General features: G+C 38.4%; 1 protein-coding gene across 4 annotated transcripts in view; it reads left to right on the plus strand.

Moving 5' to 3' along the window:
• Nucleotides 1-24,860, plus strand: part of Slc4a4 (solute carrier family 4 member 4) — a 397,268-nt gene that overhangs the window by 338,559 nt on the left and 33,849 nt on the right. For all 4 annotated transcript variants that reach the window (XM_040747371.1, XM_040747372.1, XM_040747369.1 and 1 more), the window contains 3 exons: nt 3,315-3,506; nt 19,706-19,819; nt 21,789-21,950. In XM_040747371.1, the coding sequence (XP_040603305.1) occupies nt 3,315-3,506; nt 19,706-19,819; nt 21,789-21,950 (468 nt within the window). The remainder of the gene's footprint in view (nt 1-3,314; nt 3,507-19,705; nt 19,820-21,788; nt 21,951-24,860) is intronic.

Below are 24,860 nucleotides of genomic sequence, written 5' to 3' on the forward strand. Positions count from 1 at the left end.
GCAATATAACTGCTATGCAAAATTGTAAGCATCTTGAGAAAAAAGAGGTAATGTGAGAATTCTAACAGTCATAGATTCTTTGAGATTATACTCCCATGTGTCTGTCCTATTCATAAAGACCAGAGAGTATGTTGCATAAGCCCAGAAAGATAAAAGCCATAGATGTAAGAAACATCTGCAAAGAGATAAAAGACAGTGAGTGGCATGAGATGCTGAGCCTCCTGAATTAACCCACAGCAGACAATGGTGACTTGGACTCAGGTATAACCATGGCTCTGTATGTATTTCTTCATGGTGTAGACTCTATCTGAAGTCTTAAGGAATTAACCTTCACTTAACATCAACTTATATGAAAGAGCAGAAATAACACAAATCATAGAGATGTGTTTTCTGTGATCTTTAAGTTGAACCGATGGTCAGCTACACTGTAGATTTTATGAAAGTCATCAACTTTTTATTTTGAAAATGTTTCGGGTGTTAAGATATTTTCTAGTTGCCTAATGTTTTTATGTGTGAGACCTTAGATGAGATTTGGAGGTTAACTTTTTCAGACAACAATAACAGATTCATTTGGTACTTTTACAATATTGACATTGCCATCTTGAAATAACTAATGGAAGATAAACTGTCTATCTTTGCACCTGTATCTGTGCCATTTTCACTGGAACCTGAATCTGTCTGAGGAAATGGATAAAAATTCCTTTTGGGGTTGTTCCAGTGTATCTTACATCCCTGGGGAAATTCCGGCTATAGAGAGGGACTCTGCTGATTTTATGTTGCTGATGTGAAATTAGGGCACAGTTTTGCTGATTTTAAAGCAAAGAAATATGTTATCAATTATGACCTCTAAACATTGCTCTAGTTTCCTGAAGGCATCCATATGTGGAAATCAAAACACACACGCACACACGCACACACACACACACACACACACACACACACACACACACACACGGCATGATTAATCACCTTGCCAAGTTCGATAAAAGCAGTTATGCAGAACAACTGTGTACAATTGGAGGTAACAGGAAAATATTTCAAGTAAAGATCTAGGGTTGATTTTTATTACCTTGGACAGGCATTTTGTCTTTTGAGCTCTATGAAAACTCCTCCATTTCTGGCCAGACTGGACCACTGTTATCAAGAGAATTCTTAAAATGGCAAAAGTTGTTGATTTATTTGAGCTGATATAGAACTCTTTCATTTAAAAGACAACAGAAATTTGCCATTCCACACTTCTTTGCAGAGTATTTCCAAATAATTCTCATTATCATACAATGTCCTCCTAGCCTGGAACCCAATAAGATGCAAGTTATGAGCAATTAGAAACCTTCTCAGATGAGATATCCAGTCATTTCCACTAACCACACTGACATTCATTTAAGCAGAGAATGTCTGGGAAACAGCTATTGCTGCACAGTATGAACAAATACTCTATGTACAGCAAGACCAACATACTTAAAGGCTAATTATTGAATAAGACTCAAATAAAAGAAATAGAGAGTCTTTTCCACAGGGGAATGAGCCACCAAATAATTTTATCACGGAAAACCATTAGGCAGAGGAGCAGCATTCACCCCTGCGCTGTTGGCTGGCAGAGGAGGAGCACTCACCCCTGCGCTGTTGAATAGCAGAGGAGGAACACTCACCCCTGCACTGTTGAATGGCAGAGGAGGAGCACTCACCCCTGCACTGTTGAATGGTAGAGGAGGAGCACTCACCCCTGCACTGTTGAATAGAAGAGGCGGTGCACTCACCTCTACACTATTGAATAGCAGAGGAGATGCACTCACCCCTGCACTGTTGACTGGCAGAGGAGGAGCACTCACCCCTGCACTGTTGAATAGCAGAGGAGGAGCAATCACCCCTGCACTGTTGAATAGCAGAGGAGGTGCACTCACCCCTGCACTGTTGAATAGCAGAGAAGGATAACTCACCCCTGCGCTGTTGAATAGCAGAGGAGGAGCACTCACCCCTGCACTGCTGAATAGCAGAGGCGGTGCACTCACCCCTGCACTGTTGAATAGCAGAGGCGGTGCACTCACCCCTGAATTATTGACTAGCACAGGAGGTGCACTCACCCCTGCACTGTTGAATACTAAGGGTGAGAAAATTTAGTGGTTTCCTTTAGACTTTAGGTTCTAGAAAAAGTTCCTGAGACTTAGAGGCCATTAACTTGTAGTTGCCCTGTAAGTAAAATAAGTCAATGACTACTGCTTTAGAAGTAGATTCTAATGCAGGAACTTCAATTCTGTGTCACTAGCTGAGAGGGAGCCTCAAAATTCATCAAGAAAATCAGTTCAGGCCAGGAAAATTGTGAACAAGGATGTGTCTCAGCTGAGTTTAGCCTCAGCCTGATTCGGTGGGGAATTCTGGAAGACAATCTGTTCCACGGCCGCTCCCGTCTTTGAGCAGAAGCAAGTAGCTTAGGCAGTGACTGTTGATGTGGTTGTTGGATGATGAAAGGCGGTTTGCAGAGAAGCCGTCAGGTGTGGTTGCATAGGCACTGAGGCAGGTGCACAGGTCTACCCATGACACTAACGGGAAGATTCTCATGTGTGTTAGATCAGAAAATTGGGGGAGTTGCCAGAAAGAAGCACAGAATTGACAACAGGTCAGGAACACTTGAAACTGACCTGTGTGCTTGAGATCATGCGAACACAGGACTGGAGATCTCCCACACAGCTGAAGGGGTGCAAAGGGATCACAGCCATTCCCCTCGTGGTGTTCCCAGTGCTGACCTGGAGTTGACAAGGAAAATGCAATGCTGTATTAGGTTTGCGACTGAGAAGCCAGGGGCATGCACACTTTGATAGTACCACTTCTTCAGTCACTAGGGTGCGCTCACTAGGATGTGGGTTAGTTACCTTCCACGACTTTTAGAGCATTGGTACCATAAGGTAGGTGAATGTGGTCCTAAGTGCACACAAATGAGTGCTTTGTGAGCAATAGAGGTGTTTCTGGAGTCTCCCAGTTTGAGGGTTAGGATATTAATGGATCCCATTTGACCTACAGGAAGGCTGGCAGGAAAGGACTTTATAGTTTGTTGCTGTTGAACAAATGGCTGATTGTAAGTTGGAAGAACAAAGTGCACACCACACTGCATCCCTCTCACTGTGGCTTTTGTAACGCTGGCCTCTTTACCCCCTGTCACTCTAGTAAGTCTTCATCAGGTTACTACATTCTCCAGTGGTTATCTTCAGATTTGTTGTAGGCGGTTCTAGTGCAGTCCCTCCAGATCCCATCAAGTATGGAAAGCTGCTTCAGATGTGTCAGTGTTCTCTAAAAAAAAATTCTTGTTTCATTATTTTCAGTACCACAATGCTACCTTTGACTGGGCCTATTTGTCAAAGAAGGAGTGTTTGAAATACGGAGGCAAGCTTGTGGGAAACAATTGTGATTTTGTTCCTGATATCACACTCATGTCCTTCATCCTGTTCCTGGGCACTTACACCTCTTCAATGGCTATGAAAAAATTCAAAACTAGTCGTTATTTCCCAACAACGGTAAGTACCTGGGATTTAAATAATTTTCACTGGATTTGCCCTGTCTCACCACTAATGCACTTTTACAAAATGAAAAAGGCACCTGCCATTCAGCATGTCCAACGTTACCTTGTACATTTAAATGATACATTCTGGTCTTTGTTCATGTGAATGCACACTTAATATAATTGTAGTCCTACTCCAAGAAACCTTCCCAAGATTTGCTTTCATAATTCCATTGTAAATTCTGGCTATAGCACTTGGTAATGTGGTGGATTGGAGGAATGTGCTGGGCTCCATCTAAACACACATGATGAAGAGAGGACCCTTCAACCCACAATGTTTAAATACATAAACAAAACCTTTTCATATCAATCAGGGTTTTAAATGATGACGAATTTCCCAATCATCAACTACAGATGTGTAGAAATTCATAGAATTTCTCAAACATTGATTATACATTAATACTTGACTGCACTCTATGGGCCTAAACTAAGTCAATGTTGTATCCTAGGATTGGTGTAAGATATGGCTATTTGAGCGAGTGTTTCCTTCCAATACTACCGAATGCTGTAGTACCTAGAATGTAACTCGGTTGCATACACTTCCTCTTCCCCTCTAGTGAGCTTGAATAAACTTAAATTCAAAACTGCAGTCTCTTGAGAGCCTAGACCAACATTTAGCTATTAAATAATATCCTTTTTAAAGATAGGAAATGAAACCAAGATGCTCTTTTGCTTTACAGTTCAGTTTGTATTGTTTAAAAGATCAATGTTTCCAGGTAATCTGCATTAAACATGATCGATATCAGTGACCTGTTCCCCTCATGAAACTGCTTAATTGTGGTTTATATAGAACTTCAGTAGACAGAAGCCCTGTTCTATTCCCAGGAAAATGAAATTTAGTATATTCACTTTCACCTAGGAAACTATGAACTTGTTGACTTCTTCCTCTTACAAAATAGAGAATAAAGAGAAGAGTTGAAAATGAGGTATCTAAAAGTAGATAGCCCAAGGAATGAAAATGCTCCCTAAAGAGAAATGGGGGAAGGGTTTAATTTAATCTGATTAAAAGAGACTACATATACTAGAGTGTAGCAGGCTCAGAGCTACTCTTTGTTTAACACGGTGTGATAACAGATGTACACACACACACACACACACAGAGAGAGAGAGAGGGAGAGAGAGAAGAGCGCATTACCTAGAACCTGGCTGTGCAGGTAGTCCTCCTCTTTCCTACTTTCTACTGTTTAAGGCATCCCTGTCTCACTTGTGCAGATTAGGGCCGTTCCTGAGTGCTGGTGACATTGTGGTCCCAGTACACACCCAGGAGATGTGCTTAACCAGATTACTTCTTCAGTAGATGAGTTCTATATAGAACAGATTCCTGGGTAAAAGAATTAAGGATAATTTCTTCTGGATTGTGGTTTTTCCCTTGTTGTTACCAGTTCATGGGATCTTGGGGTTTTTTGTTGTTGTTATTTTTTGTTGCATTTTTTACAGATCATTACTTCTTGCCAAAGTCTAATGTGTTTTGAGCATAGTCAGTGGAACTATGGAAAACTTGTAAATCTCTTATATGTTGCAATTTGTAACACAAGCTTATGTCAAACATCAGATGGCAATCTTTTCTACTTTTTATTTTAGTAGACAAGTAGTAATTATATGCATTTATGGAACACAGCATATTTTAATATATGTTTATGTTGTGGAATGATTACATTAAGTTATCTATAATTTCACATGGTTAAAATATATCTGCAATGGAAACAAAGTCTCCTTTTGGCAAACTTGAAATATACAACACATATAAGCTGTAATCAGCATGTTACACATTCCAGTTCAAAAACCTACCCTTTCATTGTAATAGGACTTTGCATGCTTTGACCAGAATCCTCTCTTTCCCCTGGCTCCCTGCTATCTTGGCCTATGATCTTCACTTTCTAAGTTTCCACACACAAGTAAAATCTTGCAGTATTGGTCTTCTATGTCTGGCTTATTTTGCTTTTTCAAAATGCCCTCCAGGTTGCCCTATCTTGCTTCTTTTAAGTTTCCAAATAGTATTCCAGTTACATGTATAATTATATAATATTGAAAATGAATGCATATATTTATTATTTTTCATTAATTCATCTGTGCGTGACATTTATCATGACACTGTGTATTGGCTGTTATGAATGGTGCTATGATGTAGGGAAGTACACATAGGCTGTGGCACACTAATTTTCTTTCATTATATGTTGAATCATGTGACAGTTCTCTTAATTCTTTGGGGGAACCGTCAGCCATTATCTACAATTAGAATACAATGGCTAAACTAAGTTACATTCCCAACAATAGACTGTAAGGATTCCCTTTTCTCCAAATCTGTGCCAAACCTTGTTATCTCTTGTCTTCTTGATATTGGTGATCTTTAACAAAGGTGAGTTCACAACTCACTGTAGATTGAATTTGCATTTCTTGGACAATTACTATCATTGAGCATTTTTTCACATATATCTTGACCTATATGCCTTTTAAGATATGCCTATTAAGTGTGCTGTCCATTTTAAGTGGACTGTATGTATTTTATGCTTGAGTTCCTTACATGTTCTTGACATTAATCTCTTGTCAGGTGAATGGTTAGTAATTATGTTTACACACTTTGCACTTGCCGTGTTACTTGGCTAATTGCTTCTCTTGCTGAGTGGAAGCATTTAGTTTGATACAGTCTGATTTGTCAATTTATCATTTTCCTGTATTTTTTCTTGGAATCTACTCTTGCAATAAAATTAGGTGTGATGTTAGTTTTTCTATTTGAGAATAATCTTTGTCAAATTCAGCATAACACCTTTTGTTCTGTTTTCTTCTGAAATTTTTATGGTTTCAGACTATCCAGTTAAGTAATCAATTTTGAGTTGACTTTGGAATGTGTGAGGTAGTGGTCATCTCTGAAGAAAACTCCCCATTTCAACAGCCATTCTACCTCTAGACATTCCTCTTTGGTGGAACCTTGTGAACTTGATTTTTTTTGAGAGTTTCTAGTAATGTAGAGAAATACCATTAGTTTTTGTATATTGATCTTATATCCTTAATTTTACTGAATTTAATCAGCCCTGATTTTTTGTTTTATTTTGGTGGCATTTCTAGCATGTTCTGTCAATAAAGACACATTGTCTGTATCTTAACTTCCTTTCCTATGTGAAGGCCTTTTGGTTCTGGTATAGACTGGGACTTGGAATGGCCTGAAGTCTGGGGACACGGAGGTTGGTCTGGTGCTGAGTAGGTCTAGAGGCCAAGACATCATAGGGACTGAGACCATTGTCTCTGAGCTGGTATTAGGGGGGGGTTATACTCTAAGGCTCTGAGATTACTCCAGTATGGAGTGGAAAAGAGACTGAGTTGTGGGGAAATTGTAGAACCTTGGGCTGCTGGACCAGACTAGCTCTGTGCAGTCCTCATAATTCAACTAGAGGCTGAGGCAATGGGAGCTCATCTTGTCCTCACATAGATTTTCCTGGGCATATGTGTCTGTGGGCTCGTTCCCTATCCTGACTCTAAGCAGAGGGCATCTGTCTCCAAGTTGCATTGCCTGGGTTTGGAGAGAGGGTGATACGTGAGGCATATGATTTTCGTCATTGTATCTTAACCTGTAGCCTACACAGATGTGCTGTGTAATCACTCATTTGGAGTTCTTAGGCCTGGTGAAGTTATTTCTAGGGTAGATAATTGTTCAATCTGATATTTTATGGGAGGAAGAGCATCAGAAAGTCTTGTCCCACCATCTTGCTAACTTACCTCACAGTCCAAAACAGTGATCATCTTAACTGTACTTGTAAATGTCACTTTTATCTTGAAATAGTAGCTTCCAAAGTCAGGCTTTGAAAAATTCCACTACCTAAGCCCAATTTTAATAAGTTAAAATTGAGATAGGAAAATTGAGAAAATAGAAAAGTGATAGTGTTCTAGTTAGGATTTCTATTGAAATGGCTTTCAACAATAATGATTTTTCACCTACATGCATCTTATATAATACTTGCAAATAATAACACAAACATAAATCATGAATATTCATAAGAGAATAATAATAATGCTTATCTCTTATTTGTTTCAGTGTGCTTAATTCAAGCTGTCAATTAGATGGGTGACCTCTGTGGGTAGAAACAGACAAGTGTATAGATGCTGATCTTGCGTATTGACAATGAAAACTTCCATGCTTAACGTAATTGTTTCATTCCTATATGTTTGGAGAGTTGTTAGTTAATGCTGTGAGCTGTTTGAAAATTATTAAAATTTTATTTTGTCCTTTATATCAACTTCTGGTGCTCAGTGTTTGCTGAGTTGTGGAAGTCACTGAAATGGCAATAAATGTTGTATTTTGTGAGAAGAGTATGTATAAAGGAATCTAGACAGAGTCTCACACACATTAACAGTATGCCCTCTGATGCCTCACTGCTGACTTAGTTACCTCATCTACCAAGGGAGAGCTCTGCTAGACAGTAATTAATGTTGTTTTAAGTGCTAATAGTTTTGTATTTTTAAGTGGAGCACTGAGGCTTCATCTGGTAAGTGAAATAAATCCTTTCTACTGTACAAGTCAGTGATAAAACCTTACAGACGTCCACCCATTGAGGATTATCTCAATGTTCATGCCAGCCTTTCTTTTGCAGCTGCTGCGAGTCTCTCCCTGTGAATGATTCACAAGTATTGCACACCTAATTCAGAACATGCTTTACTTTATTCCCACAACTGAACTTGCTCTCTTCCTATATGTGTTATCTCAACTGTTAACGAAACCTATCCTCCTGGCCACCCATGGACAGAATCTTACAATGATACTTGGTGTCAGGATCCCAGAGTGAATCAAATAATGAACTCAAATTAGGAAATGATGGTTGAGGATCACTTGATGAAGGTATTGTTTATGAAGTTGAGGTTAGAGAAAATGCAGGACACTATGGTGTCATAGTGCTAGTGACAATGAAATTATTTAGTATCCTGGGCCCAGAGGTTGTGGAAAGGGTTGGTGGGTTGAACCCAAAATTCAGGGAAAGGGCAGAGAAGGATCGTGAGAAATGATATGAATGTAGGCTTCAGGATTTAGTCAGTCAGGCCATCTGACATGGAGCCAGCCAGAGCAGTCAGTACTCCCCCTCTCACCTCTCTCTCCTCCCTCCTCTTTCCTCTCTCTCCCCCCACCACAGACACACACTCTCTTTCTCTGTCTCACACACACTTGTCTTTTTGTGTGTGTATGTATGTAGGTATGTATCCATCCATCCATCCATCACTGCTGTCCCCTCTACTGTACCTACCCCTCCTTCTCCCCATTTATCTTCCACCCATCTATTTCTGTTTCTTCCTATACCACTACTGATCAACCCATATGGAAAGGAACTAGCTAGCTCATTGTACACAGGGGTAGATAATGGACCAGTGCAGCAAACTAAGATGCCCATTCCATGTCACGCAAAAATGCTCTTCTTTTTCACATCAAACTTGTTTATAGGTTGTTTGGTTGATCTATTCCAGTCCATTCCCTTTACACCAACACTTGGATTTTCCTAAGTGTGGTCTTCATTGCCTTTAACTAGATAGGGACAGTGACTAACTCCCCTTCTGTATCTCATGGAGCAAATAGTGATGGAATAGTATAAGTACTTTGGATGAAGCAGATTGACTTTGTTAGGCTGATTATATAGGCCTGCTACAGAGCCCAGACACTTGATGGAACATGGCCAGAAAGCCAGAATCCCACTGGTGCCTAATGTTCTCCCATTCTTTTCAGAGAGGTACATCAGTCCTCCATCCCGTACTGAGACTGATCTATTAGATCAGCTTCAAAGTCAGAGCCTTTTAGCTTCAAACTTCGAGGAGTAACATCAAAGCATAATGTGTGATTGTCTGTGGCAGATGGCTCAAGGCATTCACATGAATGTTCTTCCAGAGTCCCACACCGTGAATGATTGCCTGCATGGAAGAATGCTGCTATTGGTCCATACTTGGAACAAAAGACAAGTGGAGTTTAAAGATACAGCAGGATCAGATCATGACAGGAAAAGTTAGAAAGCCATAGTATACTATGATTTAGGCAAAACCATTGGTCCTTTGATGTGGCTGCACTACATGTGGCTGCCTTCTTTCAGGAATCAATTGTCTCACACCACCAAAGGAAGAAGTTTCAAATATAAACCTGGAGAAAGCATTAGCTATTTCTACATACACATCCCAGTTACACAAATAATAATCTCTAAGCTCCAGCTAATATCAACAGCTGTACTACTTTCCACGTTATATTTAGATGGTGCAACTATTCAATGGTACTCTTTCCTCAACAAACTACTGTTGTGTATCTTATTAATTAGCATATTCATCCCATATAGAACAAAATGAGGGTTATTCTAATATGTGCTTCACATTATGCTAGGTGAAGGACACGAGCATGAGTGAAACCCCAACACATAGTAGGTACTTAATATAGATACAAGTAAATTGACTTTCTGCAGTTTCAAATAAGTATTACTTTTGTCATTTATTTCCACTCACAATAAAGATCTCCTGAGAGATCACATTTTTGTGTCATTTTATGGCCCATGCTGATGGTGGGTTTTGAAAAACTTGCATTAGGAATTAAAACAAATTATTCCAGAATTTGAATGAAAACCTGGTGAGCATTTTATCTAGGTAATGCATTTTGTTTTTAATGGGCACAAACCACAGGAAATGGGTAGTAATGATTTGAAACCATAATTCTTTGTTGACAGTTTGGCTATCACTGTTCCACTAAAATTGACTGTATTTAGAGGTAAGAGGTGTTTATTTTATAAACAGTTCTTTCTAAGAGGTGGGTGACATTTCTCTTCTGTTTTCTTTTCTCTTAGAACTTTCTTGTTGAAAGGTAAAAACTGTCAAACTAAAACAACTAACATATTAAAAGTGAGTAAGAAGTAATAGGTGTATATTCTGTCTCTTTCTGTTGTTAGGAAAACTGGGTGACATTTGTATAGTTCAAAAATATCAAGCCATATCACATCATTGCAGTTCTTTTAGTAGGATTTTTCTGTCACTGAGCATATCAGATCTTTTCCCAGTTCTTTTGATATTTCATACCCAGGAAAGTCATTTTGAAAGTCAAATTTGCTTTTGTCTAACTTTTTTCTATTCATGAAGAATGACAAAGGGACCTTTAGTTATTAATACAATTCAGTCTGTTAGACATTTTTACACTCACTACAAATACTTCAGCTTTCACAGATATGTGACAAAAAAATTACAGTTAGTTTAAGTTGAGCCCCAATTAAAATAGAGTTCAGAGTAATGGTTGATCCCAGTGTGGTGAGTGGGCTTCTCATGCTGGTGCAGAGACAGGCTATAGATAGAAGAAGTCATCCCATCTGACCACATTATTCTCTTGGTTCAAAGCACATTCAGCTAACTTGTCTATCATAGGAGAGTCAACAGCATTCAGATGTATGCAGTGAAACACGAGTTTCTTGTTCCTAGGTTGTCTAATTACTAATTAGTCATTTAAAGCTAAATTCTTGTGCTTTAATATAAAGTCTGAGATTAACTTTCCTCATTGAACCTTAACCCCTTTATTATACTGGCTTGAGTTATATACAAAGAGACCTTAGGAAAAAAGTTGGGAATTTGGGGCAATTGAATTTGGATTTTAATGTGAGTCAGTCTAATCTTGCCTCTGCATTTCTGAAAAGCTGTGGTATTATGTTGCTTGAGAGTCTCTGGGATAAGAACTCAGCCTCCCACAGACAGACAGAGATCTGCCTTTCCCCTCCCACAGCTGCTGTTCACAGGGTCAGCCCATACTCCTAGGAGTTACACAGGAAAGTTGAGGTTTGTTTTCCTATAACAGACTTCTAATGTTGGGAGACATTCTTCCCACAGCTTCTCTGGGAAGCTGAAAAAAAAAACCAAACAGTCACCATTTTACTTCTGATATGTCTCCTAAATCTTGACTCCTCTGGTTACCTTTCTCTAGATCTGCCTAAGATTTTTTTTTTTTTTAGTTTCAGTCTGAAGTAAGATTGGATCATAGTTTTTCCCATGCGATTTTATTATTTGTTTCTGGCATGTGCCTGTTTGGTCCCTTGTTGGAATGCCCAGTTTTGAGGCAGGAAAGAAGAAGTGTTCTGTTAGTGATTCCTTAATTCTCAGTCTCCTGGATGGGCCACTTCTCTAGGCTTGCTTAGGAAAGTTCCACAGGCAAGCTATGAGCCCCATCCTAAAAAATGGTCCAGCCTACCTCCCATTTCCCACCCCGAGTTGAAGCTTATAGAATAAAAACCCTATGTCTGAACCAGACTATTACTGAATTTGATCAAAATCCTGTGAGTTAAGATCACTACTATGAGTAAGTTAATGCTTTTATTAAAAAACAAGCTATATAGAGAGATCAAACTTCAAAAGTATCATGCTGTTTTACGCCTGTGTCTGCCAAAAGGTGCATACTTGTCTAGTGTATTTTTCTTCTAGATTAAATGCTTTTTTACACTATTGTGTAGAACTCCCAAGCATGTCTCTCATTAGAGTACTTGACATCATAGATTAATATTTACTGAGAGCCCCCAGGGCGTCTGCTGTTGCTGTACTTGTCTCCCTGTAGCAGCTTCATCCATTGTGAGTGGCTCTGCAGGCGCTCAGCATCCACACCCACCCCAGTTAATTTAAGAGCAGCTGCGGTCCATGCAAAGTGAAAACTGAATGTCCTCTGGGGCTTCCGAGGAGCCAAATTTATTTTTTTCCCTGTAAATTAACTAGCTTCTCGCTGTTGGTGTCTCCATGATTATGACTCCATGATAATTAATATGGTATCATCCTTCATAAAAAGTACATTTATAATAGATTTATTGGGTTGTTTTTGCCAGAGAATAAAGGAACAGCATATGATTATTGGAATTGTCTTTCTTATCCACTTAATTTTTTCTTTAGTTTGGTAGTTTAAATATTTTATATGTTTGTAGAATTATAGATTGAGATATTGTCTAATTAATTTTGCAGAGGATAGAAAATATTTCTCAATTTATTTTTTCTAATAAAAATAGCAAAAATGTCAAAACTAGTCTTACTACACAATGGTCATTATAGTCTTAATTTAGACATGCTTCTCTATCATACATTACTATAGTAGTACATGTTGCAGCATATCTACATACCATGAAAAATAATTTTTAAAACCATCAAAGTTAGTTGGGTAGTGGTGGTACACACCTTTAATCTCAGTACTTGGGAGGCAGAGGCAGGTGGATCTATGTGAGTTCAAGACCAGCCTGATCCATAAAGCTATACAGAGAAACCCTGTCTCGAAAGACCCACCCCCCAAAAATCAAAGTTTTTCTCTCTGTAAGTTATTATTATTTTTTCTCTCCAATTGGGAAAATTTAGATCCAAACGATTTTGAAGGTTAACCCAGAGATACTTACTACTGGGTTTGGATGGATGGATATAAGTGTCCATTCAAGCTAAATATGAGTGAGCTCTCTGTATCCACAGAATTGGGTATAATAATAATAATAATATACATATATATATGTATATTTTCTCTCATGAAAGCATTTGCACCTCTACTGTTAATTATCACTACTAGTAGCTACTAGAGAATTACAAACTATGATTGTCTGATTTTATTTTTATTAGTATGTGAATCTGCATATTGTTTAGAAAGAGAAAACGATGAAAGGAATTAATATACTTTTCTTTTTCTAAATGTGTTTGAAATGTGAGAAGAGTCCAAAGAGATCAAGTCCTACTGTCTTCAAATCAGTCCTGAAAATGCCCATGCACATAGCCTAGACTGATTGTTATCTAGTTTGCTTGGCATCTTTAGGATGCTTTCTGACTTAGTTTTGCCCAGTTAATTTTAGCACCGGGTAACTCCTGAGTTGCCTGCTAGTATAATGTCCCACCTACTTTCCCACATGAAAATATTTAGTATTGAATATAAGAGTGATCTGGGGAAAATCAATTGGCATGAATGTTAAAACTGGATCCTGATTCTTAGAAATGAATTTCCTAGTCATAAACATCCCTAGGAGTGATTTCTAAAGTTCCTCAACTAGATATATGATTTAAGATGGAGGGGAAATACAAATTAATATGTTGTACAGAGTGTTGTAGCTTTGCCAGAGATTTTTAGTGAGGGTTAGCATCATTAATGGGTTGTCGTTTATCTTCTACAAATTTTAAGAACTATAGTTCTTATGTTTGTCAGAAGTTGTGTTTTCAGCAACCTTTACACCCATGTTATAATAGTGCCACATTTGACAAGACAGCCATTGCCCGGGAATTCCACCAAATTCAATATATGTGTGTGGGCACGTGTGTGTGTGTATGTATGTATATATATATATATATATATATATATATATATATCAGAGTGTTTTTACATATATGTAATATGAAATATGTATGTAAAACACTCTGATATATGAAATGTATGCAATATATACATTATATACACATATATACCGCATGTGTATATATATGTACATATTCATAATACGTAGTTTCTTATAGCCATCTTATCAAATTATATCCTTACCTTATTTTCTTACCAAATTATCAAAATAACCAAATCATCTTATCAAATTACCATAAACATGGTAGTTTAGATCATGAAAACGTTGGATCTAAGAGGTAGATCTGGCAGTTCAAATTAAAATATGAATGTACGAAGTGTGAAATTAGTTTCATTATCCTGAAAATAAAGGTGAAAAAGACTGTGTCTCTCTGGAGGTTCTAGGAGACAATGCATTTCCTGTTTTTTCTAAGCGTTGTCTGCATTCATTGGTGCTTGGCCCCCTTCATTCAACCTGAAGGCCTTTAATGGCTGATCAGACTTTCACAGATTTTGCTACCTTGACTCACATTATAGCCTGTTAGCCTGAACTTGCTATTGAACTAGAGTTGCCCCAAATGCATGGCAATCCATGACAGAGATACTGAAGGCTGACAACTGTGAAACAGAGAAACCATGTAAGATGTTAAAGGAGTGAACCATATGAGGTAATGCAATATGATCCTAGGTATGTTTTCAAGGTAATTGTTAATGCAGAATATTTTTAGTGGAAGTATCAGATAGATAGATAGAAACATGGTGTGTCCTGAAAGAAATCACTTTTTAAGTGTGTGATAGAAGAAAATCATTATGGCAAGAGTCTAAATAGAAAAGAGAGCATGAAGAGATGGGAGGAGTTGAGAAGAAACTAGCAAACAAACCTGGATGTAACCAGTAAAGTAGACTGGGAAGTCTAGTAAACTCAATTTCCAAAATGTCTTCAGAGTATCATAGCATTCCTAGATCAAACACAACAGTGAAAAAGACCTTGGTCATCTGGGCTGTTGGTCACACAAGTACTCTGAGCTAGGAAGGAGCTCCAAATTCTTTTCTTGATTTCTGTCCATATAGTGTTGGCTTTATGACATTGAATGAGATACTCCTGAGAGCAAATATTAATGTCATTTTAAAAGCATGCTGCATTTATGTAGAGTCTGTGTGAAATATGAGAATCAGAATGGAACAAGAAATAGAATAGTTTGCTACACCACACAAAACAACAGGTTTATGAGATTTGGCTATTTTATGTTCTTTTGAATATTGTCAGAGGTAGCAACTTATTTCCCTTTGAGAATGGATATAACTTTTACATTATCCAGAGTCATTTGTATGTTAGGTAGAGTGAAATTGGCAAATCAATATTACATTCTGGCTGGTAATTTTGCGTTATGTCCCAAAGCCTTATATTTTAATATATACATTGACAGAACAATTCTGCCTATAGTAATTTATTCCAAGAAAATATCCCCAGGTATTTGCAAATATTTCCTTATGATATTGTTCACTGTAGAGAAGTTGGGAGCAGTCTAATGTCACTGTTGTGGAAAATATCAAATGATATGGAGAAAACTAACTGTGAAAAGAACACACAAAACAGGATGCAGGCTGAGGGTGATAGTACACACCTGTGATTTTAGCGCTTGGGAGGTTGAGGCAAGAGGATCATGACTTTGAGGTGAACCTGGAACTGCATAGTGATACCTTATCACAAAGAAACCCCCAAACATCAGAATGTTCAAGATTATATGTTCACATACCTGTGAATAGACATATATAACATAATGATGTATTTTCATATATTTCAGATATTAGAGTTTATTTTATAGAGGATTTGGGGAACAATTTTTCTTATTTTTTCTACATATTCTACAAGGACCACATATCACTTTTGGAAGTGGGAAGAAAGAAAGAGAGAGGGGGAGGGAGGGAGAGAAAGAGTGATAAGGGAACGGGAGGGAGGAAGGAAGGAAGGAAGGAAGGAAGGAAGGAAGGAAGGAAGGAAGGAAGGAAGGAAGGAAGATGAGATATGATTTCAGGAGCAAAGAGATTATAGTTCAACAAGTTTTGGGAAATATTTTATATCTCATATTTAAAATACAGTTGAAAAATCATTTCTTACATAGATAAAGACCTTAAATCGTTTCTAAGCATTTTTGATAGGTATTTCTCACATGGTAGTTTCTGTCTTGTAACCTGATCTGTCTCCCTAAGTATATAGGCTCATTTTGATTACTTTTCTTGAACTTTATAGAGGAAGAGTTTCCTCCATCATGGTTCAGGGATACAGTCCATCACAACTGGGAAGGCATTGTTCCTGGGTCATCTATATCTCTGACTGCAGGACCATGCAGTTGTGCCTTCCCCAATGGCAACTAACCAGAGTCAGGACCAAGTTATCATCCCCAAAGGCTCTCCCCCAGAGTTCTACCCCCTGTTAGACAGGCCTCACAATTCCCAAATAGCTGGAAACCAGTTGAAAAAAGTACATAAGCCTGTGGGAGTCATTTGAGATCCAAAGCATAACAGGGGTCAGGTTAGAAACTCTACAAGTATACTTAGCAATGACATCTAGTTGGCCATGTTGGATTGGTGGGGTAGTCAACTTAAAAAAGACCTGTTCCTTCTCTGCCTGGTGCCAGTAGTGACTGCAATGCAGCAAAACTCCACAGGTGAATATATAGATCACAGGAGAATGTGAACCTTCATTAGTGTACTTTCTCTATTACAGTAAAAGGAGTGACTGTATTTTAAAATAACCATTCCCAAGTCTTTGAGTAATTTATAGATATTTGAGTTTGGTTAGATTTTTGTGGGTGAGGTTTGGAAAAATAATAAATATGAGTAAGAACTACTGGACTTGAGTGAAGTCTGGTTGTACAGGGATTTGTGGCCTCCTAGAACAAAGAGATGATCATAACATCCTAACATATTACTGAAACTGCTTCCTAGGACCAACCTTTATAAGGCTATCCTGAACTGCTATTCTCAATACTATTTGCGTAAAAATTAACTGATGAGTTTTATCTAGTACTGAGGCCCTGGGAAACATCAATCCTAGGTATTTCCAATCCAAATAGACTCTGTGAAGCAGTTTCATGTGATTTCTGGACTTGTTTCGTAGAATTAAAGATCTGTCTCAGAACTTCTTGGCAGTAGATAATCAAATTATTTGAGTAGTATTCGCAATCAAGAGGCCTCCTGAAACATGAAATAACAACAGTATTTTATCTAGACATTATGTTGAGTACTTTCATGATTAAGCATTTTTAATTCTGATAAAGAAAACTGATATGAAGTTGGTGGTATTATTCTGCCTCTCTTGCAGATGAAGCAATTGCAGCTAATAAAGACTATGTATTTATATTGTGAACAATAATGCTGAAAGTCCCACCCATCACATCTGCCTGTGGCAACTGTGATTGTAACCATTATCCTGCGTTTTTTTATTTTATTTCTCTTATCTGTTTGCTTTTGACATTATTTTGTGTAATTTAATTGGACTCATCCCTGATAGCTCGCCTTTTCTTCCATGGTGTGTACTTCTTGAGCAAACTAAAGCTAGCAGAATCTGACCTTCTGGAAGCTGAAGAATTCCCAATTCAGAAGAAACATCTGTGGTCCAATTGCTAGCTAATACTATAGCCCTGGACATGTAGCAATTCTAAGAATCAATCCCTGAGCTCCTTCGAGCATGCTGCATCATCATGTAATTTCCTTCCTTTGCTTCAACTCCTACTGAACTCATGGAGATAGATTCACTTCCTCAAGCCCATTGTCTTGAGAACCATGCCTTCCTCGTCAGTCCATCTCTGCCATCTAGCAGCATCAGAAAACTGACCATTAGCTATGAGAATGGCTTGATGTTGAAGTGAACGCTAATTCTACACAGGAGCAAGCTTTGTTGGATATAACATGGCTTGGCACTTCATAAAGATATGGATTATGTCTGTTTTGCTCACATCAAGTTGAGGCAGGACCAAGCACCACCCCATCAAGGCTGAGCAAGGCATCCTACCATATGGAATGGGCTTCAAAAAACCGGTTCATGCACTAGGGATACATCATGGTTCTATTGCCATGGATCCCACAAACAGATCAGCCTACAAAACTGTTGCCCACATGTATAGGGCCTAGGTCAGTTCCACGAGGCTCTACAACTGCCATGATCTTCCCTGACCCCCTCGCCTTGCTCATATAATCCCTCCTCCCTCTCTCCAACTGGGATCCAGTAGATCTGCCTGGTGCTTGGATATACATTTCTGCATCTGCTTCCATTGGCTACTGAATGAAGGTTCTATGATGACAGTTAGAGTAGTCACCAATCTGTTTCCTGGGGTAAGACCAGTATAGGCCCCTTCCCCAATATTGTTAGGGGTCTTGTGGATCCCTTGGAATTTCCCTAGTATTAAGTTTCTCTCTAGCCCTGTAATGGCTTCCTCTAGCTAGATATCTCTTTCCTTGTTCTCATCCCATTTCTCCCCCTCCCCTTAACTGCCTCTCACCCCCAGCTTGTCCAGGGGATCCCATCTATTTCCCCTTCCCAGGGCAATCTATGTGTCATGTCTCACATGCTCTTGAATAGGTAGGATAAACATAATTAAAACAGCAATCTTACCAAAAGCAATTTAGATATTCAATGCAACCCCCATCAAAATCCTAACCCAATTATTCACAGACCTTGAAAGAATAATATTCAACTTCACATGGAAAAACAAAAACCCCAGTCTGGCCAAAATAATCCTATATAAGACAGGAACTTCCGGAGACATCACCATCCCTGACTTCAGGCTCTACTATACAGCTACAGTAATAAAGACAGCTTGATATTGGCATAAAAACAGACATGGACCAATGGAATAGAATTCAAGACCCTGGCCTTGACCCACACACCTATGAACACCTTAATGACTTGTAAATAGTCATTCTGCACTTCTTCATGGGAAAGTACAGGGGTTAATGTTCACACCTTGTCTTGACTAGAGGAGGCACTTAGGACATTGAATGACCAAATAATGGTGATCACACTTTAGCAATGAAGGCATTCCTCACATCAAGTAGTGTTCCAGTACTAGCTCAACAGGGGATGCTTTCTTAGAGAAAGCTTGTGCAGCCTTCAGTTTCTATAAACCATCTCTGGGTTTTATCATGGATCTTGATACTGATTTTATTCAATGGATTGGAATTTAGAATCTTCTCCTTATAGATTTATGCCATTCTCAGGCTACTCAATGGGATTTCTATTTGTGGTGGTTTTGAATAAGAATGGACCCCATAGCTATTTGAATGCTTAGTCACCAGGAAATGGAACTGTTTGAAAATTAAGATTCTAAGAACTAGGAAGTGTGGCTTTGATGACAAAAGTGTGACCTTGTTGGAGGAAGCATGTCATTGGGGATGGGCTTTAAGGTTTCAAAAGCCCATGCCAGGCCAATCTCTTTCTGCCTACAGACCAGGACGTAGAACTCTCAGCTACTTCTCCACCACCATGCTTGCCCGTGTGACACAATGATGATCATGGTCTAACCCCCGAAACAATAAGCAAGCCTCTGATTAAATGCTTTCATTGCAGTAGTCGCCTTGCTCATGGTGTCTCTTCACAGCAATGGAAGTGTGACTAAGATATTGTTGTTTTATTATTCTTAGCATTGCCTTCCAGATAAACTGAGTTCTATTTCATTGTGTAATCTGTGCTTAGATTTTATTCTTATACAAATGTCTTTCATGTTGCACATAGGACAAAGGATATATCCTGCTTGTGTGATCTCTCTTATATCTGTCCTGAAGATAATTCATGTTAGTAAATATCAAATTCTTTTTCACTTCAAACATAGACACTGGCACATATATCTGGTACTAAATAATCCTTTCTTTTTTTTTTAATTTTCCAGGCAAGAAAGCTGATCAGTGATTTTGCCATTATCTTGTCTATCCTCATGTTCTGTGTAATAGATGCTCTAGTAGGTGTGGACACTCCAAAACTAATTGTGCCAAGCGAGTTCAAGGTGAGTTGAATGTCTCTCTTTTGCTTGTTCCTCAAACCTCTTGACTTTCTTTTCCCCTAATGTAGTTTATTGTGAATTTACTTCAGTAAATTAGCACTTTCCCCATCAAGATAATCCCTTATTAGGCTCATTTATAGTTAGTTTGGTTTCTTCACTAAAATTAAATGCCACAGTTAGGATCAAATTCTTGGTTTGTGCTTTATTGACTTTTATTTTAAAAAGGCACATAGCATGAGCTAACCTCAGCCTTATATATTTTAGTATATTTCAGATGCTCTTATAGATCCAATTGGCTTGACTCATGTAGCAGTTCTGATAAATGCACACATAACTATCATCATGCCTGTTTTATAAACCAGTAATTCTCACAAACACTAAGCAAATGCCCATCACTTCTTCAGTAGTGGAGACAAGTTGTGAAGGTAGAATTTAAGCCTTCATGTTCTAACTTAGGGGTCTTTTTCTCCTTCCAAACTATTTTCCAGGAACACTTATAATATGAAGCTTAATTGTTATAAAGAAAACAGGAGAATTAAGTAATTTCTGGATTTACTGTGTATGTGTGTGTGTGTGATATAAAACTTATTATGCAGTCATTCATAGCTACATTTCTATGTAGTTTTCCATTGCAAATTATAACCTATTTTCTAGGACAACTCTGTTTTCCCCACTACTGAGATAATAATGTCAAACATTATTAAGCTGGTGGCAGTTTTATATAACTAGTTGATGAGAAAGGGATATGCATGCATTCATGCACATACATGACATTAGCCAAAATAAATTATAGTTAATTTGATAAGTAATGCATTTAAATCAGTATTTTCTAAATGTTTGCCTGGAGCCATACTCCATCCTGGGGGGTTGAAATTCTTTAATAAGCAAGATGAAATGTCTTGTCTTACAAGCTCACAATATGTGGTACAGGTAACGTTAAAATTTTTTTTCCATTGTAGAGTTTTAAATAAAAGGAGAGGGAACATGCACTCAGAATTTGTTTTTATACCTATAAGTCTGGCACTCAGGAAACTAAGACAGGAGGATTGCTGTAAATTCAAGGCCAGTCTGTGTTACATTGGTGATTCCAGGCCAGCTTCAGCTGTAGAATAAGACCCTGTTTAAAAGACAGAGAGAGAGAGAGAGAGAGAGAGAGAGAGAGAGAGAGAGAGAGAGAGATAGAGACAGACAGACAGACAGACAGAGACAGAGACAGACAGAGACAGAGAGACACAGAGAGACACAGAGAGACAGAGAGAGAGAAAGAGAAAGAGAGAGGGAAAGAGAGAAAGAGGGAGGGAGGGAGGGAGAGGAGGAGGAGGAGAAGAAAGGAAGGAAGAATGTTTACACTTATATGCTTTCCTTAAAGTAGGAAATAACAGAAAATTTGCTTTCTGTAAAAGGCTTATATGATCTACTGAAAGTGGAAAAATGAGAACTTTCTCTGGTTTTCTGAAGTAGTTCTTGGAATTTAATCTCTTCTGGATAATTTTCACTTATAAGAGATACAAATGCTTCAATTATTTATACCATGTAAAATATCTTTTTGCATATTATGAAGCCACTTATTTGGCAGAAGTAGAAACAATTTCTGTCCAGTGTGAAAATTTAAACAGAATTTGTGACGGCTTTGTAATTTTTTGGTACATCTTTATAGAATATTACATTTGGGGTTTTCTTCTGCGTCTCTTAATGTTAGTTTTTTTTTCCATCTGACTCCTTATCTCAACTAATTTCATGTATTCAAAATGTCACCCTCTGCTTTCCCAATAGCTCATATATTTCCTTTCCTTACCTTTAGGGATAGCTTCAAAAATAACACCCTTTAGGAAGACTTCTCTTAAATAATCTTTTCCTCCAGACTATAACTGTTTCTACTTTTTAGTATGTTGACCCTCTGAAATGTGAATTTTTTAAAGCATGTAGCATATATTAACATTGCTCTGAAAAAGTTTTATCTCTTTGCTTCTAGCCAACAAGTCCTAACCGGGGTTGGTTTGTCCCACCGTTTGGAGGAAACCCCTGGTGGGTGTACCTTGCTGCTGCTATCCCGGCTTTGTTAGTCACCATTCTGATTTTCATGGACCAGCAAATCACGGCTGTGATTGTGAACAGGAAAGAACATAAGCTCAAGGTAAACGGCCATAGAAATGGCAACCATTGCCTTCTACTCTCTTCCTAGTTCTTGATAATATCTATTGATTCAAAACCAAGTAAGCTTTATTGAGAGTTATAGTATAATGAAAGGTCATACAAAGATCAGTTAGTGTTTACAAGGTCCTTAGTGTGATATCTTGGGTAGCAATCACTTAAATATGAGGAAGATGTTTCAATGTCTGTCTGTTTCTTTAATTATCAAGGAAAGGTCTGTGCACCAGTCTTCCTACTTCTGATTTGGGTATAGCAACCACCTTCATGACGACTTGGTGATCGAAGATTTAATTAAATCACCTGCTTTCTGCTAAATAAACTCAGATTTTTTTCCTTTCCAAGAAGTTTGTAGGGGATAGGAAGTGGGTAGCTAGGTGATAGCGTGCTTATCTATAATGCAAGGCACTAGGTTCCATTCCCACATTGTACGCACAAAAAAGTGGATTGCATCTGCTTATGGGGTGAATGTGACAATTTGAAACATGTAGACAGTACATAATGACCAGATCAGGTCAGAGTCATGGGCATTTCCATCTTTTAATCACACCAATTCTTAGTGCTAGGGAATGAGCAAATATTTATTATTAAAGATTTTTCAGGGGCTGGAGAGATAGCTCAGCAGTTATGAGCACTAATTGCTCTTCCAGAAGACCTGGGTTCAAATCCCAGCACCCACATGAAACTCCACACTGTAACTCCAAGATCTGACACTGCAAATACAGATGTACTTGCAGCCAAACCACTAATGCATATAAAATAAAAGTAAATAAATATTTTTTTATTTTTATTTTTCATTATTTATTTTTAAGTTTAAATTTAGATTAGAAACAAGGTTGCTTCACAAGTCAGTTCCAGGTCCCTCTCCCTTTCCCTCCCCTCCTCCTGTGTTCTCCCCTTAACCCCCTCCCCATTATCCCCTCATTTCCCCAGGGAGGGTGAGGCCCTCCATGGGGGTGTCCATAGTCTGTCATTTCATCCAGGACAGGGCCTAGACCCTCCCCCAAGAGTTCAGGGTGAGAGTGCATCTCACATTGTTGGACGGGAGTCCAAAGTCCATGTGTATACTCGGGATGAATACTGATCTACTGCCCAAGGCTCAATAGATTACCTAGGCCTCCTCACTGACACCTGACTTTTCAGATATCCAGTTACAAACTGTTGGTAAGCATTTATACCCCCACCTTATCCCCTTTCCTTAAAAGGTTCACCTCAGGATATTATAGACCATAAAGTATGAAGAAAAGTTTTTATTCTTATATTTTAGGGTTTGCAAACATAGGTTTAATGGCATCGTCATGAGCCAAGAGAAAATGTTTTAGTGGTATAGAGAGTTGCCTAAATTGTAATAAATTAGGTAAATTTTCTCCATGTCTAATGATATTTTAGGTCACAAATAATTTCAAAAATGCCATATAGGGGATGAGAGAGGGCTAATAAAAGTAAAAAGAGTTAGAAACTTAATGGCTACTGACCATGAAGCAGATCATTTTCTAAGCACTTTATATTATATATTAACTCATTATCTTTTCACAATCACCATATAAGAGGAGCATGAAAATGTATTATAATCACATGCAGAAATAGGGAAGTGTATCACCAGGATGAATTTAGCAAAGGGGGGATGGATGGCAGAGGGAAAACTACAGAGAGAGTAAAAGCATTTGAGTGTAGAAATATACCAGGCAGAGGGATGAGAGAGATGATAAACCATCCAGTTAGAACTTCAGATGAGGGTGAGGAAGAAGTAAATCCCACGACTCATAAACTAGGGATAGAAGAAAATTGAATATTTCATTGAAGAGGAGATGTTTCTGTTTTGAAGGTTTTTGGGGAAAGAAAGCAGTTAATGAGCTCCATGCAGTTTGCCCATCATTCCTGAAGTGGTGTGGGAAGGTGGGGGTAAAGACTCTAGTGGAAAGCCTAGCCTGTGTGGTTGTTGACTTCTTTGGCACAGAGGGTGGTCAAGAGAACAGCTTCCCGTACAGTTGCTGAAATCCTAAGGGAGGTAGGGATATGGAATGCAGTGGCTTCCTGGCATATTCAATGAGATGGATGGGCAGAATGGAGACTTGGTTGTATTTCAACAGGTGGAAAATTGTGGGAGCATGAGAATTACTGATGTATATTCCCAAGGAATGCTGGAAGTCAGAAAGCAGAATTTTACAGAACAAAAACTTGAGGTGGTCACTGATCTAAAATGAGGCACTGATTTTGAATTATCATCGGGGGAACGGTTGATTATTCAGTTGGAAACTCCCATTAACATAACTGTATATGTATTGTACACCATGACTACATAAGGTGACACGTTTTCAATTTGAAGATGGCTGTTCAACTGCTGATGTGTTTATGCCTTGCTCCCACAACAGAACTGCAGCCTGTTTTTCAGGCTTTTATTGAAAACTTTACAGCGTCCAACTCTGAGTCTCATAGTCTAATCTGTTAATAATTAAGGGCCATAATGAGGACAGCTCTTCACTCTTGCCATCTTGATTTGATTTGTGTGTATATATATGTGTTCCTGTGTGAGTGTATGTCACATATCTGAGTGCCTGCAGAACTCAAGGGAGAGCATTGGATCTCTGGAGCTGAAATTACAGGCAGTTATGGGTCACTTGGGTCCTCTGGAAGAAGAAGGGGCTCTTAACCACTGAGCCATCTCCCCAGACCCTCAAAACGTGTTTCTAAAACTTGATATTACTGAAGTTCATTAAATTCTTCTCTACCTAAACAATTCACTTGTTAAAAGTTGGGGTCAGAAGCAAGGAGATAGCATGTTTTATTGTTTTATGAACAACTTTACAATTGAATTTTATAAGACTATCACAAGAGTTTAAATACTTTTGACTAGAAACCAATGAAATGTACTTTACTAATTTCCCTAAGGTGTCTT

This window comes from Mesocricetus auratus, unplaced genomic scaffold, assembly GCF_017639785.1.
Source record: "Mesocricetus auratus isolate SY011 unplaced genomic scaffold, BCM_Maur_2.0 Super-Scaffold_100006, whole genome shotgun sequence".
Lineage (NCBI taxonomy): Eukaryota > Metazoa > Chordata > Mammalia > Rodentia > Cricetidae > Mesocricetus > Mesocricetus auratus.